This window comes from Colossoma macropomum, unplaced genomic scaffold (assembly GCF_904425465.1).
Source record: "Colossoma macropomum unplaced genomic scaffold, Colossoma_macropomum, whole genome shotgun sequence".
NCBI lineage: Eukaryota > Metazoa > Chordata > Actinopteri > Characiformes > Serrasalmidae > Colossoma > Colossoma macropomum.
Window position 1 is genome coordinate 42,299,269 of NW_023494805.1, and position 18,851 is coordinate 42,318,119.

At 40.2% G+C, this 18,851-nt stretch overlaps 1 protein-coding gene across 3 annotated transcripts in view; it reads right to left on the reverse strand.

Moving 5' to 3' along the window:
• Nucleotides 1-11,520, reverse strand: part of rbm33a (RNA binding motif protein 33a) — a 54,585-nt gene extending 43,065 nt beyond the window's left edge. For all 3 annotated transcript variants that reach the window (XM_036596096.1, XM_036596097.1, XM_036596094.1), the window contains exons 1-5: nt 11,288-11,520; nt 7,779-7,857; nt 7,343-7,391; nt 5,941-6,014; nt 4,278-4,548 (exon numbers count right to left, since the gene is read on the reverse strand). In XM_036596096.1, coding sequence (XP_036451989.1) covers nt 4,278-4,548; nt 5,941-6,014; nt 7,343-7,391; nt 7,779-7,857; nt 11,288-11,306 — 492 coding nt within the window. In that variant the 5' untranslated portion in view covers nt 11,307-11,520. The remainder of the gene's footprint in view (nt 1-4,277; nt 4,549-5,940; nt 6,015-7,342; nt 7,392-7,778; nt 7,858-11,287) is intronic.
• Between the last annotated feature and the right edge of the window lie 7,331 nt (nt 11,521-18,851).

Genomic DNA, 18,851 nt, shown 5'->3' on the forward strand with positions numbered 1-18,851 from the left:
GAGCGCTCGCACCGACTTTGCCCATGTCAACATTTGAGGCTGCGCGCTGGGGAGAGAACGTACAGCGCCGTCTCCGCCGCGCCGCCCCCAAACACACAGACACGGCGGCTCTTCGCCTGCAGGACAAACAGCTTAATCCCTTAAACTGTTCCACACATTAACTCTGGAGAACGGCAAACACGGAACGCCAGGCTGCAGCTCAGCCGGGTCACCTTGTAAACAGAGATACACACTCAGCACTCGGCTGTGTTTATGGGGAACAGCATCCAGAACGGGATCATAACAGAACCGCAGGAGGTCACGGTCACTCTAAAAAAAAAAAAAAAAGAGGGTTCTTTAAGGGTTCTTTAGCGAAAAAAAATGGTGCTATTTAGAACCTTTACGAAAAGGGTTCTATTTAGCACTGAAAAGGGTTCTTCTGTTGTTATACATACTTAAAGATCGTTCCTCAAGGGTTCTTTAGTGAAGAAAATGGTTCCATATAGAACCTCTCTGAAAAGGACCAAAAAAGTTCTTCCATTGTTATACACACACAAAGATCGTTCCTCAAGGGTTCTTTATGTGCAGAAAATGGTACTATATAGAATCATGATTACTCAAAGAACGCTTTGCATAATTAAAGGGTTCTCTGCACCATGAAACAGTTCTTCAGATTCATGGAGAATGTGTTGCATGGTTCTACATAGAACCTTTTTGAAAAGGGTTCTATATAGCACCAATAAGGGTTCTTCTATTGTTACAACCAAAAAGTTGGTTCTTCAATGGTTCTTTAGTAAAGAAAATGGTTATATATAGAACCATAAACACTCAAAGAACAATTTGCATGATTAATTGGTTCTTTGCATCATGAAAGGGTTCCTCAGATTGGTGGTAACTGTGCTGTACATGGTTCTATATAGAAACTATTTGTAAAGGGTTCTATGTAGCACCCAAAAGGGTTCTTCTATTGTTACAAGCTTGACATCGTAACAGGTTCTATATAGAACCATGTGCAGCACATTCTCAAATCCTTCCATGATGCAAAGAACCTTTTAGTGTAAAACTTTAATCACGTTCATGATTCTACATAGAATAATTTTCTTTACTAAAGAACTCTTGAAGAACCATCTTTTTTAAGAGTGCTGGCATGACATTGTAACAATAGAAGAACCATTTTTGGTGCTATGTAGAACCCTTTTGAAAAAGGTCCTATATAGAACCATCTACAGCACATTCTCCATCAACCTGAAGAACATCTTCACAATGCAAAGAACCCTTTAATCATGCAATGGGCTCCTTGCGTGTTCATGGTTCTATATAGAACAACTTTCCCTACTAAAAACCCTTGAAGAGCCATCATTTTTAAGAGTGTACAATGTCAAGCTCGTTACACTGAAAGAACCCTTTTTGGTGCTATATAGTACCCTTTTCAAAAAGGTTCTATATAGAACCATCTACAGCACATTCTCCATCAATCTGAAGAACAATTCACCATGCAAAGAATCATTTCGGCATGCAAAGGGCTTGAATATTTAAGGTTTTATATAGAACCAATTTCTTTACTAAAGAACCTTTTAAGAACTATCCTTAAGTGCATATATAGAGAATCTATTTGTACATGGTTCTATATAGAACCAAAATGGGTTTTTCTAAACAATAAACAATAGCTGAACCCTTTTTGGTGCTATATAGAACCATATACTGCACGTTCTCCAATCTGAAGAGCCATTTCACCAGGCAAAGAACCCTTTAAGCATGAAAATGGTTCTTCATATGTACTGGATTGAGACGCCGCCGTATCATATGAATCTGAGCTATGAATTGTGTGAACAGTTCACCGTTAGACGCTGATCTCTCAGCACTAAATAAACACGTAAAGAATCATCAATCATCGGCCCGTCGGACAGTAAAGGGCCTTTAAAACGAGGTCAGTGATCTTTTCGCCCCGGTGGTCTTATCAGATCGAGTCCGAGGGTCTTTTCCCATTAGACCGTGCGGATTGGCAGCGCATCCGCGGAGCACAAAGCAGCTCAAAAGCCCCTCGACCCCGAACAAAACCTGCCGGTCGAGAGGAGACGGGGCCCGGGCTCAGACGAGCTCGCGTCAACCGCTGCCAGAGACAGTCCGCTCAGTCCCACCGGCGTCAGCGCAGGAGGAACCGCGCTGGGATCTGCAGATAAGCTCATTCAGCTCCACACAGACCTCAACCATCCACTCCAGCAGGGGGATGTAAGGGGGGGGTCTGGAGACGGATTCTGATCAGCTGGCCTGAACCTGTACATGCTTATCTTTCAAACCTACGCCTCATTAAGGCTGAACGAGAAGATATTTTTCCATAAATTTAATCTTAATAAATGAGTTTCATTCCAAAACGCTGTACATCCAATTGTAAGGTTTTTGAGAAGAATAACAGCTGAGGTACAAAATAAAAGCAGTTTTATTTCTCTGTTTCAGGAAATTGTGTAATGTACACTCGCAAAAACGCATATTTATTTTGAAAGTAAACCTTTCAAGTATCTATTAATCATTGTAATTATTATATTTTCTGCCACAATCTCCTCTTGTTCCAAGGAGGGAAAACAAAAAAGAAAAGTCACATCATCATAGTACGGCAATACATTGTGAAGGAGGTCCAAGTATCAATTTTTTGTGATTTATTACTATTTTAATTAAATTACTATTTTGTACCAAGCCTGTTGGCAGACTAACAGTATAACACCATCCACTGTTTTCTGAGTCCTCAAGACTGAGTTGAGAAGTCAATACTTTTCTTTCTGCTTAATGGTGGTTGGACAGCACAGTGGATAAGACAATCAGCAAGTGCTTAAACTGCTACACTAAAAACAATCCCAGACTCAAACTAACCCTAAATACATTTCCAGAATGTATAAAAATATTTTCAAAATATTTAAGTCCAAGAGGAGGATTAATTAGCAGGAGGAATTATTTTGAACAAAACACAAACGTCTGTATTATCCGCTTATTATTCACACACACTTTATGAAGGTGAAGAGGTCATTAATAAAAACCTACTTGCTGCTGTGACTGTTGTTACTTTCTCATCATGTGATGTACAGCTGCATGAAGAGGGGGAGATGCACATGCATTCACAACATCGACCTACAGAAGGGTTTTGTATCACCTTATAAAAGAGTTAAAACTAGAGTTGGTGACTTGTTTATTAGCTTAAATTATGCACTAGATCAGGGGTCGGCAACACGCAGCTCCGGAGCCACATGCGGCTCTTTACTGCCCTGTTGTGGCTCCACAGCTGAATCAGATTAGTAGGTAAAAATAAAATAATCCTCCTTTACAGTAAAATAAAGCTCTGCTGATCGTTCAACACAGTTTAACTATAAATGGTCTTAAACTCTGGAGTTAATGTAGAACTGCTGATTCACCCTTTAACCCTGAAGATCAGCGCAGACTGCTGGTCACCATAGCAACGCAGACAACAGTCTCGCCTAGCTAGTAGCTAACGAAACGGCAAAGAGAGAGATTTAAGATGAACATCGATCATTTGGAGATGAATGGACTTATTTGTGTTTATAATCACTCCAGCTGGTTTCCTCATACGTTTAATCTGCAATGAGAAACTAAAACACTAAAAAGTCGTGAAGCTACAGTCAGCTGGCTTCAGCCTCGTAAAAAGTCGAATGTTGAGAGACATTTTACAGAAACAGCTCTACTTTTGAGGAAAAGTTTTCTGCTGGAGATGCGAGAAAAGCAGCTATAGCTGGCCTAAAGCTTAAAGCAGACCAAAGCGAGTCTGCATTTTCGTTTATATTTTTTAGCCTCTACTGGTTCATTGTCACATAGTGAGACATATTTACAGCCAAGATGGTAAAATGGACATAAAATGTTGTGGCTCCAAAGCTGGTTTGATTTTTGTTTAAGGGACAAAATGGCTCTTCTTAATATTTGGGTCGATAGCATAAACACTGCATTTCGTTTTCCGTTTCTGCCTACAAACTGCTGGCATGGCACGCATCAAAAATAGACCCAAAGCGTTTTTTTTGCGCTTCAAGTGCGTCGGTGTGAAAGGCTACATTGATGATGTCATGTGGCACGGTTACTGTTTCTGGTGTGACATGGGCTAAACGATTATGAATTATGTATCTCGGGATGTCAGGAGCATCAGAAGATCTAGAAAAATACATCACAAGTTCAAAAATAGGAAAGAAATAAAGCTAAAATGTGGCGGGAGAGTGGATTTATATGCCTAGTTTGTGAGTGAGTGAGTGAGTGAGAGAGAGAGAGAGAGAGAGAGTGAGAGAGAGAGAGAGAGAAATGCTCACTTGAAATTCATCATCCAGTGGTTCATCAATCTGAAGGTCTAGCACTTCGTCTTCATACGCTTCGGCGTTCTGTCCTGTAGTGTATTCCATCCCTTCTTCCGTTTCTCCATACTCCTCCGCTTTGTACCCCTCCTCTTCCTGGGAGAACCCTCCCTCTGTCATTTCATATCCCTCCTCTCCGTATCCTCCTCCTTCCAGGTTTTCTCCCTGCAGGTCGTAGGAGGTGCTGAGGCCCAGAGTCGCATTCAGACTGACCGCTTCACCCTGTCCACTGAACACACAAACAAAAACAAACAAACATGGGGGCGTTTCACAAAGGAATTCTCGGTTGAGCCAGACATTCACTGTGCGGTTTCTAAGCCCAATTTGGTCAGAGCCGACTGAATTTCATGATTGGGCCAAATTTCAGCTTCATCAGCCGTCGTTTGCCGTGCAGCGTGAGAGGACAAATGATGCCTGATTAACTGCCCAAACGAGCTGATTGAGCAGTCGGACAGTCAGATGGATTTCTGATATGTCCGAAATTTTGGCCACTTGTCTCACAGCGTGAGCAGCCTCACGAACCGATTTTTCTAAGTCGCACGCAAAGCCACACAATCACAGCCACCGCTTCTACACGGAGGCAAAGAAGTCCACATTTGCAGCACCAGCGTCGTATATGACGACTTTGCTCCGTTTGACTGAGTTGAATCGCAAGGTATAAATAAATCAAGTGTGTTTTGTCTGTGTAGAGCTGCCTGTGGAGCCGCCTGCTCTTCAGCAGCTTCAGTGCACAGTGTGGCACCAGTTAGCAAAGCTGTTGTAGCGGTTTGTCAATGGCTGAATTTGGCTTCTACACCAAAATAGTGCCCTGTAAGTCCAGTATGGAACAGTGCACACATGGCTGAATCTCAGAAGGCTGTTTATTAGATATGTGATGCACTGTATGGGTGCAGGAGCAGCTATTTTAATATGTGGTGCACTATGTAGGGAGCAGAGATTTGAGATTTGAGATTCAGACGGTGTTTTGGCCAGGACTCGGAGGCGCAGCGTGTTGTTTTGAATGAAACAGCTTTATTGTAGACGGCATGAGCACCCGTTTTGCGTCATGTCAGTCGGACTGAGTGTTTTCGTACAATGTGAGCATATAAATCGCTTTGTCTGGATGATTCACACATACAGCGCAAGTTATCAAATAACAATAACTATGCCTGGCTTTAGCTGGATAACTTGAATCAAAAAAATAAGCCTGTCCAATAAAAGAAGAGGAACATTCCTATTGGACAAGCCTCAACTTCTGGATTTAGTCACATCGCCCACCTTTTCCGATCACAGGTGTTTGGGTATTTGGATGCATCGCGACTTTCAAACCAACAAACAAAGGAATTCTGGCCAAAACAATACAGGCCGGTCTTTCTTCACATCAGCTTTCTAATATATTGCAAAGCATATCAGAGTATGTTGCAATGTAATTGTAGTATTTGGTCCAGCCCGAGTTATTAAGGGTGTAACGACTTTGACACAGTATTGAGAGGGAAAGAACAATGTTCAGAACAGTGTACGGAAATTTGAACCTGTATCACCTGTTGATCTTCAACATAATCTGTGTCGTTTATGAATAACTACTGCAGCCCAAGTCCTGCATCATTAAAACAAACGGGCTTCAATCAGACAGTGGACCCACCTTGTGTTCTGATCTTCCTCATCACTTTGCAGCAGATCATCATTCAGCTCTTCATCTGACAGTTCTGAGGGATTCTGGAAGAGAAAAGTATTACAATGACAACAATTCCTGACATCGGCTCTAACGGTACTCTGCTTTTCCCAGGTTCAGTCAATCGGCCTGGGCATGTTTAGATTTACAGAATCTGTTTAGAGCTTAGACTGAAGCTATGAGACTGACATTGCTAACAAGCTCTAGAAAGCAATAGTTACTCGACTCTGTTCTGTAGATACAAAAACAGCCTTTAAACTGTATCCAGGTCTTCATTGAAGTGGCACAGACTTGTAGATGTGGTTTAGGGTACAGTATGAGTTACTGTGAGCTATAAAAATGAACAAAACTCTACTGGAGCTTTAAATTTAAATCTCATTATGATTCAACGTTTTAAGAGTAAAAGTGAATAAAACGTGTAGGTTTTATTTAATTTTATCTATTAGATTTTTCTGAGACCTCTGGCCGCAGACGAGGATCAGAGGAACTCTCTCTCCAGGTTAGAGTTAACTTAGCTGCTCTACGGCAACATCCAGTCGTTTTAGCTGTTCTTTTACAGCTCTTTTACCAAAACAGCGATTATTACCTTTTACACATCATCGGGTTACTCGTCCATCAACAATACACTCTATATAGCGCTATGAACACTCAAAGAACGCTTTGCCTGATTGAAAGGTTCTTTGCATCATGAACAGGTTCCTCGGATTGATGGAAAACATGCACGAATGTCATATAGATAGTTCCATATAGAACCTTTTTGAAAAGGGTTCTTCTACTGTAACAAGCCTGTAAAACCATCTACAGCACGTTCTCCATCAATAAGAAAAACCATTTCACGATGCAAAGATTCATGCAAAGGGTTCTTTGAGCGATCATGGTTCTTTATAGAAACATTTTCTTTACTAGAGAACCCTTGAAGAACCATGTTTTGAAGAGTGAACTTCCAAATAACAGCACTTACTGTTGTCCAGGGCAGCTCTAGCAGGGCAGAAACAGGCAGCAACCTATGACTGTTCTATTCGTTCTGCTGCTGGTGTTTGTAGAGACTATATGGCTGTGTTTGATTATAAACATTAGCAGTGGGCGTGGCTAAAAAAGCCAAAGCCATTTTTGACCCTGTTGTGCCAAAACTACACAGAAAATAAGAACCCTAGTTTTCAAATTGGCTACGATTAAACGGTGAGACACTCTGAATAAGAGTCCAGTGGCAAAAATGTAAATGTAAAAAGAAGATTAATTCAATATTATAATCAATCATAACGATCATAACACAGTCTGAAATTGATCCAGTTGAATCTCCACCTTCAAACACTTTTACACCCCTAGTCATTTCTCATAGCACCAGGATGTGAAAGCAACAATGACGCAATACCTTCTTAGATGAAAGCCAGTCCTCCTCAAGCAAGTCACCTTCCAAATCGCTGTGAAGTGAGAAATTCAAAACGATATTTAAGACATTCGTTCAGCCACGTTCACTTATGAATCTAGATCTTCAAAGACACTTCAAAGGAACAAACCAGCATGAGACACGCCGGAGTAACAGCTTAATAAGGTCTGACAACACAAACTGCCGATTGTGGTGAAGTGACAGGCGTCCGAGCTGAACAGCGATGAGATTTGTGTGAATTTACAGCTGATACTCTTCTGTTTAAAGGTTTGGAATCAGTAATTTCCACCAATCTGACAGCAGAAGGGATGTAAAATGACTAATATGCTACACTTGTTCAATTTTACAGGTGTCTTATTCCTGATTGTGAAGCAAATGAAGCAAATCTGAGTTTTATGACATTAAGCACCGTCTCACTCACCTGTCCAGGTCATCGTCGTCATCTCCTCTTCGTCTCCTCGACCTCTCCGCTCCCGGCTTATCGTACTCAAACTCGTCATCTGGGATGAGCAGAGAAACATGTTTAATATTAACAACACCAGCTGTGGATCGGACACATTAATACCATGTGGAAGATCTTTATGATCAACTATGTAATGAAAAGGCAACAAAACCAAGCACAAATGATCACTTCACTTTAGCTCTGTTCACATTACCAGGCTGAAGTGGCACAAATCTGATTTTTTGCCCTAATGTGACTCAGATATGATGTTTTCAGGATTGTGTGGACACAAATCTGATCTGATCCGACCTGAGCCACTTTCACATGTGGTCCTAGATCGGATACGTATCCGATTCGTGGCCATGCGACCTTAATGTGACGCTCAGATCAGAATTCATGTGCTTTTTTTCCACTGCGCCATCATTCAGCGTTACCATGGCAGCAGCGCCGAACAGAAGTTAAAGCCTGTAAACGGTGGAAAAGCAGCTCATCTCACCTTTTTCTCCTTCGTCTCGCTCTAATAATGAAGCTGAGAGCTGATCAGAGTTAATGATCTTCTCAGCGAAGCTCGTTCTGCTCGTTAGTTTGTGCTGATGATGAACGTGATTCATTCACGTGACGTTACTGAGTAGGATGAGCTCATGAGGGTCATTTCAGGACGCCGGTTCGTCACATTGATGACAGATTTGAGTCACTTACCTAAACAAGTGTGAACCATCGTGTCACAGAGATCGGATTTGAGCAAAAAATCAGATCTGAGCAGCAAGACTTGTAATGTGAACGTAGCTAAAGTGACTCAGGTCGGATTTGAAAAGATCAGATTTGCGTGTCCACACAGCCCTGAAAACATCAGATCTGAGTCACATTAGGACAAAAAAAAAATCAGATTTGTGCCACTTCGACCTGGTAATGTGAACGTAGTCTTTGGCCAATCAACCCTAATATTAATCAAGCTTTTCCTGTAATAAATCTGGTTCATAATGCTTAGAAAATCAGTTTACTTCATGTCTTAAAATTTACATTCACTGAATAATCCAATGATAATCAGATTTCTGCAGTTATCTGATTATTCAAATGGTCATGTAAACAGCACACTCTCTAGAAATCTGATTAAGAAATCAGGCTGGATTTTAGCTCAGTAATCAGATTTTCCAGTGTGTGTGAACTCTTACTCTGATTTCTTTCGGATTTCTCAGTTTGAGCATGTGTGTAAACAGACGGCGGTACCGGAAATAAGCAGCGTCGCCGCGAGACGAAGCAAAACACTTTTGGAGCGACGCTGAAACCAAATACATGCTTGATGAAATGAAGGATTTGAATATTCTTCATCTTCTAGATGATGTACGTTCATATTTTCAGGTAAAGCGGCGCGATGTCTAAAAAAAACAAAGCCATGACATGAAGTTTGAGTTTTACATTATGTTTAAGTCTCGTCTTCTTCTGTGAGTTTACTGGCTGGTTGTAAAGCAGAAATCTGATTACTGTCTGACTCATGTAGACCTGGAGTTTCCCCATTATCTGATTACTCAAGAGCATGGAAACGTGTCACAACAGAAGAACCAGGTTTTATACGTAGAATTATCTACAGCACATTCTCCATCAATCTGAAGAACCTTTTCATGCTGCAAAGAACCCTTTAATCATGCAAAAGGTTCTTTGAGTGTTCATGGTTCTATATAGAACCAGAATCTTCACTAAAGAACCCTTGAAGAACCAATTTTTAAGAGGGTAGATAGTTCCATAGATAACCTTTTTGAAAAGCGTCCTTCTATCGTGACAATCTCAAGCTTGCAACAACAGAAGAACCCTTTTTTGGTGTTATACAGAACCATTTTCAAAAAGATTCTATATAGAACCATCAACAACACACTCTCCATCAATCTGAAGAACGATTTAATCATGCAAAGGGTTCTTTGAGTGTTCATTGTTCTATATAGAACCAGCTTCTTCACTAAAGACCCCTTCAAGAACCATTTTTAAGTGCATAGATGGTGACGATGTCAAGCTTGTAACAATAGCAGAACCACTTTGGTGCTTTACAGAACCATTTTCAAAAAGATTCTATATAGAACTATCAACAACACATTCTCCATCAGTCTGAAGAACCCACTCACAATGCAAAGCACCCTTTAATCATGCAAAGGTTCTTTTGAGTGTTCATGGTTCTATATAGAACCAGCTTCTTCACTAAAGAACCATTTTTTTTAAGTGCGTAGATGGTTCTAGAAAGAATCTTTTTGAAAAAGGTTCTTCTATTGTGATGATGTCAAGCTTGTAACAACAGCAGAACCACTCTGGTGCTTTACAGAACCATTTTCAATAAGAATTTATATGTAAAACTATCTACAATACATTCGCCATAAGTCTGAAGAACCCTTTCATGATGCACGGAACCCTTTAATCATGCTATACAGAACAATTTTCAAAACGGTTCTGCACGGAACCATCTACAGCACATTCATGCACGTTTTCAATCAATCCAAAGAACCCTTTCACGACGCAAAGAACCTTTTAATCATGCAGAAGGGTTCTTTGATCGGTCAGGGTTCTACACAGAACCATTTCCTTTACTAAAGGACCACTGAAGAACCATCTGTTCAGTGCGTGGTGTTTGATCTACTCCGCACTGCTGTGTATCTAAGCTCTGTTCAGTTCTGTGTGATGTGCTGCTGTTGTGTGTTTTGGGCCTAAAGAACAGCATTTGGTTCCAATGTATACAATACTGAGGAACGATAAAGACCACATTAGCCCCCTGCCTTGAACATCGACATTCAGCATTACTACAGCTAATAAAATCGCACAGAAGCGCCTTGAAAGGGTTTAATTTGAGGCGCTGACCAAAAATCTGAACGCTATCGCGACCAAAACCTTCAGAAAACGAGAAGCTGAAGCTAAAGAAGTTGGAATCGCGCTTGTTTTTAAAAACGGGACCGTTAGCTTAGCCCGTTAACACTTACTCGGGATAATGATGGAAATAAACATGTCAAGAGACTGAAGTCGGCTTCCTGATCGAATTTTCCCGTTCCACCTTAAATAGTAGCTGCATCCGTTATTAACTGATGCACCATTTAAGGTGGAACGGGCATATTCAAACAAGAAGCTGGTGAATAATGAAAAGTTGACACCAGCTTCGTAAAAATGTCCCTCCCCGACCCAAATTCACATCTGCTACTGGGAAAAGTTACTTATTTAGTCACACAAGTCGCAAAATAACAACTTAATGGTTTATAAATCTACATATAACCTAGCCGAGGTTAGCACGTAGCTAACGCTAGCAGTGCTAGCGCGGTTGACCAATGAAGCTCTGCCGCCGCGTTTAAATCGGTTATTTCGCTCAATACGTTTAAATAAAGGCTTAATAAAACGCCTAAATGTCTATATTCCTTCATCCCGACGAGCAAACTCGGTTTTATTGTCTGTTTTCCCCGCTGTCGCTGATTTTCCGCCGTTAGCCTGTGAGCCTGGCCGGCGGAGGCTGGGGGTTGTACCTGGGCCGCTGGCTGCCATCAGCTCGGAGAGTCCCGCTTATTCTGTCGGCGCGGCCGCTGAGCGCATCGGAGACGGAGCACAGGGCGGCGAACACGGCGCGGCGGGTTACAAACCGGAGCAGCGGAATATAAAAGACGAAGTTTCGGGATTCAGAAACTCAAACGCGTCAGAAACGCCAGCAGAACAACATAGACAAACACACGGAGGCCGCGGAGCAGTGCATTCTGGGAGGGAGAGGAGCGTTCAGGGCCAGTCGGAAATCAAAACAGGAAACTGGACGGAAAGAAGACGGAAAGCAATGAGCAAACACGATGTAAAACTGTTCCGACACAAGACAGAAAACGATTCCGAAACAAGAGGGAAAACTATTCCTAAACGAGACAGAAAACTATTCCTAAACAAAATGTAAAAAACTATTCCCAAACAAGATAGGAAACTATTCCAAAAGAAGACAGAAAACTATTCCAAACCAAGACAGAAAATGATTCCCAAACAAGATGGAAAACTATTCCTAAACAAGACGGAAAACTATTCAAACCGAGACAAAATAATGATTCCGAAACAAGATGGAAACTTTTCCTAAGAAAGATAGAAAACTATTCCAAAAGAAGACAGAAAACAATAACAAAACATGATGGAAATCTGTTCTGAACAAGATGGAAAACTATTCCTAAACAAGATAGGAAACTATTCCTTAACAAGACAGAAAAGTATTCCAAACCAAGACAGAAAACTATTCCTAAACAAGATAGAAAATTATTCCAAAACAACACAGAAAACAATAATGAAACAAGATGGAAAAAAATAATGAAACAAGACAGAAAACTTTTCCAAAACCAAACTGAAAACTATTTTGAAACAAAATTGAAAACTGCTTCGGAAGAACACAGAAAACTGTTCTAAAACAAGAGGGAAAACTATCCAAAACAAGGTGGAAAATATTCTGAACTAAGATGGAAAACTTTTCCAAAACAAGTCAAAAAAGCAGAGAATTACTCCAAAACAAGATGGAAACAAGACAACAAACAAAAACAAACACAAAGGAAAACTACTCGGAAGCAAAACTGTATTCAAACTCTTAATTGAATTAATTACTTATTATTTGTATTACAGACTTTAATACTTAAACTTCATTTTTGTCCATTTTCTTAAATGTTTGCGCCAAAAGTGCCTGTATTTCATCCAAAGCTACAGCATCATTCATCATCATTCATATTTAAACATTGAACATTTGAACCAAGACGGAAAACTACTCAGGAACAAGATGGAAAACTATTCCACAACAAAACGGAAAATTAAGTTATTATTATAAGCATTATTCCAAAACAAGGTTGAAAACTATTCCAGACCAAAGCGGAAAATTACTCAGAACCAAAACAGAATATTTTTCTGAAGCAAGAAGGTAAACTGCTCTGAAATAAGACAGAAAACTGTTCTGAAAATTGACGGAAAATTTGGAAACAAGACTGAAAATGCACTTTTCTATGGGCCATTTTTGGTATTACAGTCTTTGATACTTAAAGTTAATGTTTGTCTATTTTCTCCAAATTTGAACAGCCAAAATTGCCCAAAGCTACTTTTCACATTTGAACATTTACAAATGTCAAACCTGCCAAGTCAATAATGTGTGTGTGAATATTCATATGCAAAAGTTTATACACCCCTGGTCAAATTCCATGTTGTTGTTGATGTTCTGAGTGTAAATAAGTGAACACAGAGACACACGTCTGCACATTTTAATACATTATTACTGTTTATTAGAGTTTAACACATTGGAAAAAATAAAACACAAAAAAGGCCACGTTTAACGTATTTTTATTTCCCCGAATGTGCAGAAGTGTGTCTCTGTAGAGGACGTGCTGCTGCTCCATAAACTCAAACTATCTGCATAACCATTGCTCCACCTGTTTTCCCAGTTTGGGATTCTAATATTTTATATTAATGCTGTTTGCTCTCCGGTGTCGACCAGAGGAGGATGGGTTCCCCTTTTGAGCCTTAGGCCCAATCCTATTTCACCCCTTGCCCCTACCACTTAGGCCTTAGCCCTGTTTTGCGCGTTCATGTCTAGGGGTAGGGGGTCCCAATTTTTGTTGAGATAGAGGGGTAGGGTGAAGTGTTGGGGCTACATGACCCTCCAAACAGAGGTTTTTCAGAGACTCCAAACAGAGAGTTACGAGAAAAACAGAAAACTGGCAAAGATGGAGAACAAGAGACCAAAGAAACCCACAAATGTGAGAATTTTCATGGTTAAAAATTACAATAATCATCTTATTATCTTAGTTTAATGTCGTTTCAGTGTATTATGGTCGTTTTCTTCATAACAAACATAGAAAATCGCTAATAGCATGCTAATGTCTTGGTAGCTAGCTAGCTAAATTTCCCATTCCACCTTAAATGGTCCAGCAGTTACATTCCGGTGCCTCAGGTATCAGAACTGCTGCACCATTTAAGGTGGAACAGGAAAATTCAAACAAGAATCTGGAGAATATCTGACTTCAGCTTCATATCACTGAAGAATTAGGGGTGGGTGATAATAAATAATTGCCCCCTCTTTGAAGATCATATGATGCCCTAAATGTAACTAAAGCCCAGCAGTGAGGAGCTGAACTTTACCCTCCTCTGCTGTCACTGCAGACTGGCAGGGTCGCCTACAGAGCAGCGCTGGTAGCTGTTAATGAAGTGATGCTCTTTTTATTTGAGGGTCTCATTTCAGAGGGAAGATTTCAACCACTACCCTGTAACTCAGTTCCAAGGGGTTAGGGTGACACTCGAAAACAAGGGGTGGGGGTAAAAAGAAGAAATGGGATTGGGCCTTGTTTCCTCTCAGTGTTTCTTCCTCTTGCTCTTTGGGAGTTTTTCCTTGCCACTGTCGCCAATGGCGACGCTCATGGGGGCTCGGACCCGGATTTTTCTGTAAAGCTGCTTTGTGACAACACCTGTTGTAAAAAGCGCTATATGAATAAACTGTGACTTGACTTGACTTGATGTGGTGACTTATTTGCACTCAGAACATCAACAATAACATGGAATTTGACCAGAGGTGTTTAAACTTCTGCAAACAACTGTGTAGCGCCCGTCTCGGGGCAGGTGTCCACCGTGGGGTCAGTGGAGGGAATCCGCAACAGCAGCTTTAATACTCAGACTGTAGGAGCACAGAAGCATGAAGGACTGAGCTGAGGCTCACTGTCTGGATTAGGAGGCCTGCTGTCTCAGAAAAGGGCCATAAATAGTGAAAAAGTGCTTTAGTCTCTCCGGAATGATATTTTATTAGACATTTCTATTAGTCCACAATGCATGAACAGAGAGAAAAGAGAAGATATTCATAAATGAATTCTGAAATCTGGAAAAATTAACCAAAGAAATGACTGTGGAGACACCAGTCAATCAACCAGGTGAGGATTTCTTAAAAATGTATTTAAAATGAATATAAAATTCTAAATTGTGCTTATAATTCTTGCCTAGATTTATTATTTTCTTTTATTTTGAGTTATGTATCTTTCTAAGTGTGTTTATGATTCAGCTCAGGCCTGTCTGTATTGACAGATCTACTCAAACGTGCTTCTTGAAACCAGCATGACAGTAACTTTGACTTCATCATCATGATTTATGATGTTGATATGAGGTTTTATAGAGCTAAAAGAGCCTGAGGTCAAACGGACCCCAAAGAACACAAGGGATGCGTTCAAAATGTGTACAGGACACTGTACAGGTCACTGTACAAGGGCCTCCAGTGAGGTCAGGTACTGATGTTGGATGGTTGTTCTGGATCACTCCAACTCATCCCAAAGGCATTGAATGGAGCTCCATCACTCCAGAGAACGCAGTTCCACTGACCCACAGCCCAATGCTGGGGGGCTTTACACCCCTCTAGCCTACGCTTGGCATTGGGCATGGTGACCTTAGGCCATGGCCCATTTTAAATTCAATGTTTTTGTGACATCACAAACCAACCCTTTTACATATGTCTGTCTACTCGGCCTAGTTGAGCCCCACTCACTCATGCTGAAGTTATAAGTTTGAGTGTTTCAGGCTGCTTTTTGAAAGAGGCTCAGTACAGGATGGCCAATCAGAACAAAGTTCATTTGTCATATGTCAGCCATATAAAGCCACAACAGCACAAACAGCCCTTTTCATTGTATGTGGTCGTGTAGAAATGAATTAGGAGTGGTTTTGCATGTAAACAAATTCCATTTTTCTGAGACGCTTTCTCGTCATTTTGAGAAACGTTCTTGTTGTTTTCAGATGTTTTCTAATTATTTTTAGAATATGTTTAGTTTATATATATATATATATATATATATATATATATTAGTTTATATTTTCATCTCAATAGCATAGAACATCTCAAAATCGTGAGAAAGCATCTCAGTATGATGAGGCAGTGTCTCAAAATAATGATATCTAAAAATGACTTAGCATCTTGAAATATTGAAAAAGTATCTCAAAATAATGACTTGGCATATCGGAATAATTAAATAACATCTCAAAATAATGAGATATCTTAAAATAATGAGATAGCACCTCAAAATTATGAATTAGCATTTCAAAATAATAGTATTTCAAAATAATGACTTAGCATCTCAGAATAATGAGATAGCATCTCAAAATAACAGAATAGTATCTCAAAATAATGACTTAGCATCTTAGAATAATGAGTAGCATCTCAAAATAACAGAATAGTATCTCAAAATAATGACTTAGCATCTCAGAATAATGAGATAGTATCTCAAAATGATGACTTAACATCACAAAATAATTAGAAAATATCTCAAAATAAAGAGACAGTATTGCAAAATAATGACAGCGTCTTAAAATAATGAATTAGCATCTCAGAATGAGATAGTATCTCAAAATAATGACTTAGCATCTCAAAATAACAAGATAACATATTTCTAGCTTTTAATGACATGGTATTTCAAAATAATGACAAAGCAATTCATTTAAGAATTATTTTTTTTATTAATAATAAGTGGCGGGAATGGGTTTGCACATTAATCCGTCTTAAACTGGGAGACCATTTTGCCATCTTTGTCCTCTGAAAGTGTTTTGTTGGCTGTGAATAGTGTGAAGAAGAGCATTCTTGTATCTCTAAAGGTTCTGAGGTAAATGAGACTGATGATAAAATGAGGGAAACAGTCAAATGGACCGGGCTGGAGCTGAAAAACCACCTCAAAACAGTTCACACTTAGTTTATGTGCAAATTATGACCTGCATTGCTATAATTTCAGCATAAACTAAGTGTCAACTCAGTTTTGAGGCCAGTTTGCAGCTTCATACCGAAAAATAAAGCAGTCTGTTCAGACTGTACCCAGTTTTGTGTCGCCTTTATTAAACAACACTGCTAGTCCCGCGTTAACGTTACAGGGCTAAACAAAACACACACGCCATTGAAGATGAACTGGGTGATGACCGTTCAGCTTTTTCGCAATAACTCAACTATTTTAACCGTTTTAAGATTTTTAGCAGCTCAAAAAGGCAAATAAGGCGTCCAACAGTGTAAAAGCTGAGTATTAGTCGAGCTAAGTTCATTAAAAACTGAGCTATTCTTCCTTTAGCTCGGCTCTTCTGCGAGTCGCCTTTTCTTTGTGCGTCAGGAGAGTCATTCACGGGGCCGGCGCTGTGTTTCTTTCCTGCGCTCTGATTGGCTGCCCGCGCCGTTCCGCGCCACCCCATTGGTCGGCCGAGCTGTCGATCGGCTGCGCGCCGGGCTGTCGTGACCGCGCACAGGCAGACAGTGCACGTAAGAGTCTGTGTCTGGAGTCTGTCTGAAACTGATTAAAAAATTGGTGATGGAGTGATTTTTTCTTTTCTTTCCTCCTCTTTTCTTCCCCCACGGCCGGGGTCCTGGCCGTTAGCTGGAAAAGAAGCGGCGGGAGGCTGAACGGAACTTTACGTCCATCATCCATCCAAGACTTTGTGTTATTTTGTGAAAAAAGAAAACAAAAAAAAAAAAAGACAAAAACAAAACAGCATTGCATTGTAGCGCCTTGCAAAGTTTCATGCCATGTTGTTGATGTTCTTTTCTCGTCAGAGTGCGTTAAAGCTCAGGTAAGGCGAGCCACGTGTCTTTATGTATGGTGCTATGATGTACTGCTTACTGAAGAGCATTATGGATATGATGCTGTATGTTTTTTCCTATAAGTCATGTCTGTGTGCTGCTATCTTGCTGCATGCCTTTCGCACACTAGCACGCTTCACTTTTAGACTTGATGAACAGCAGTCCAGTCGACCCCTCCTCCTCCTCCTCCTCCTCCTCCTCCTCCTCTTTCTCTTCTCTGTCCACCTTTGTCCACGTGAAGCCTCGCAGGTGACTCACCTGTCCTCAGGTGAGCATGCATTATTACCATTAAGTTAGCCCACTGAACTCAGGGAGTCCACTTTGCTTTATGAGGTCTGACCTACACAGATTAGCTTATATGTGATTTAATGATGAAACTAGAACGTAGAACTGGGCGATATGATAATGTCTGTTATTATTGTGATAAATTACAGCACAATATGTCACAATATGCTTTTCTGGGCATATCATGGATATCATCAATACTTAAAGACACTTCCCAACTGCACGTTTGAATAAAAAAAGAGCATAATTAGTCCTGTAAACTAAATTTAGAGCAGCACATTGTGTTCAATGTTGAATGTAAATAATTGAATTAATTGTTTTTCATAGTATTTTTAAAATGTGGTCTTACTTTGTCTGTTCTAACTTATTAGACATCAAAAGAAAAAATACTTTGACGTGTCATGTATCGTAAAAAATGTCCTGAAGTATCGTGATATATCATTTTGCCGTATCGCCCACCTGTATGAAAGTGTACAGCTTTTTTTAGAAACAAAAACTTATAATCTATATTTCTAAGCTTAGTGACTTCTTTATTTGGCTAAGTCAGTAGCACAGCTAGACAATTTGTACGAGCGCAAAGTTTGTACGGTTTATCTTTTTTTTCTTTGATTTTTTTTAAACAAATATGCAAAAACAAATAAATTACATCATAAAAAGGGATTACCTGTTGTCAGCAAAGTCGTCTTGTTCACTCATTTCAGCATTTAGCAGATTCACAAGCTACTGACAGACTCACAGCAAATACTGTTACCAGCATAAAGTTATATTCAGAACTTAAAGGGCCGCTTCGGCCTAAAACTACGTTTCTTTGTGTGTTAATTTTCTGTAGCGCAGCATTTCATCCCTCAGCCTCATTTGACCCACAATTTTGTCTCCTTTTTGTGTTTTCGTCCATCAGTGTTTCGTCCGGTCACTACAACACCCAGCATGCATTGCACGAATATGTACTACAACCACTGGGACGTGATAGCCGGCTTCCTAGCAGTAACGTTGGCTATCTAGCTTCCTTCTGCATTAGCCGGCTATTGAAAAAAAGTACAATCCACACTCATGGATCTACCTTAAAGGTGTTGTAGTTGCTCACATGTTCCTCCCACCATCAAGATGCATCATCGGAAGGGGGTTTTCCAAGCCTGTAAACTGGAAAATCTCACGTTAGAGTCTCTGAAAGATACTAATAGAAATATTTTCAGCACATTTAGCACTGCTTACTTATTTTA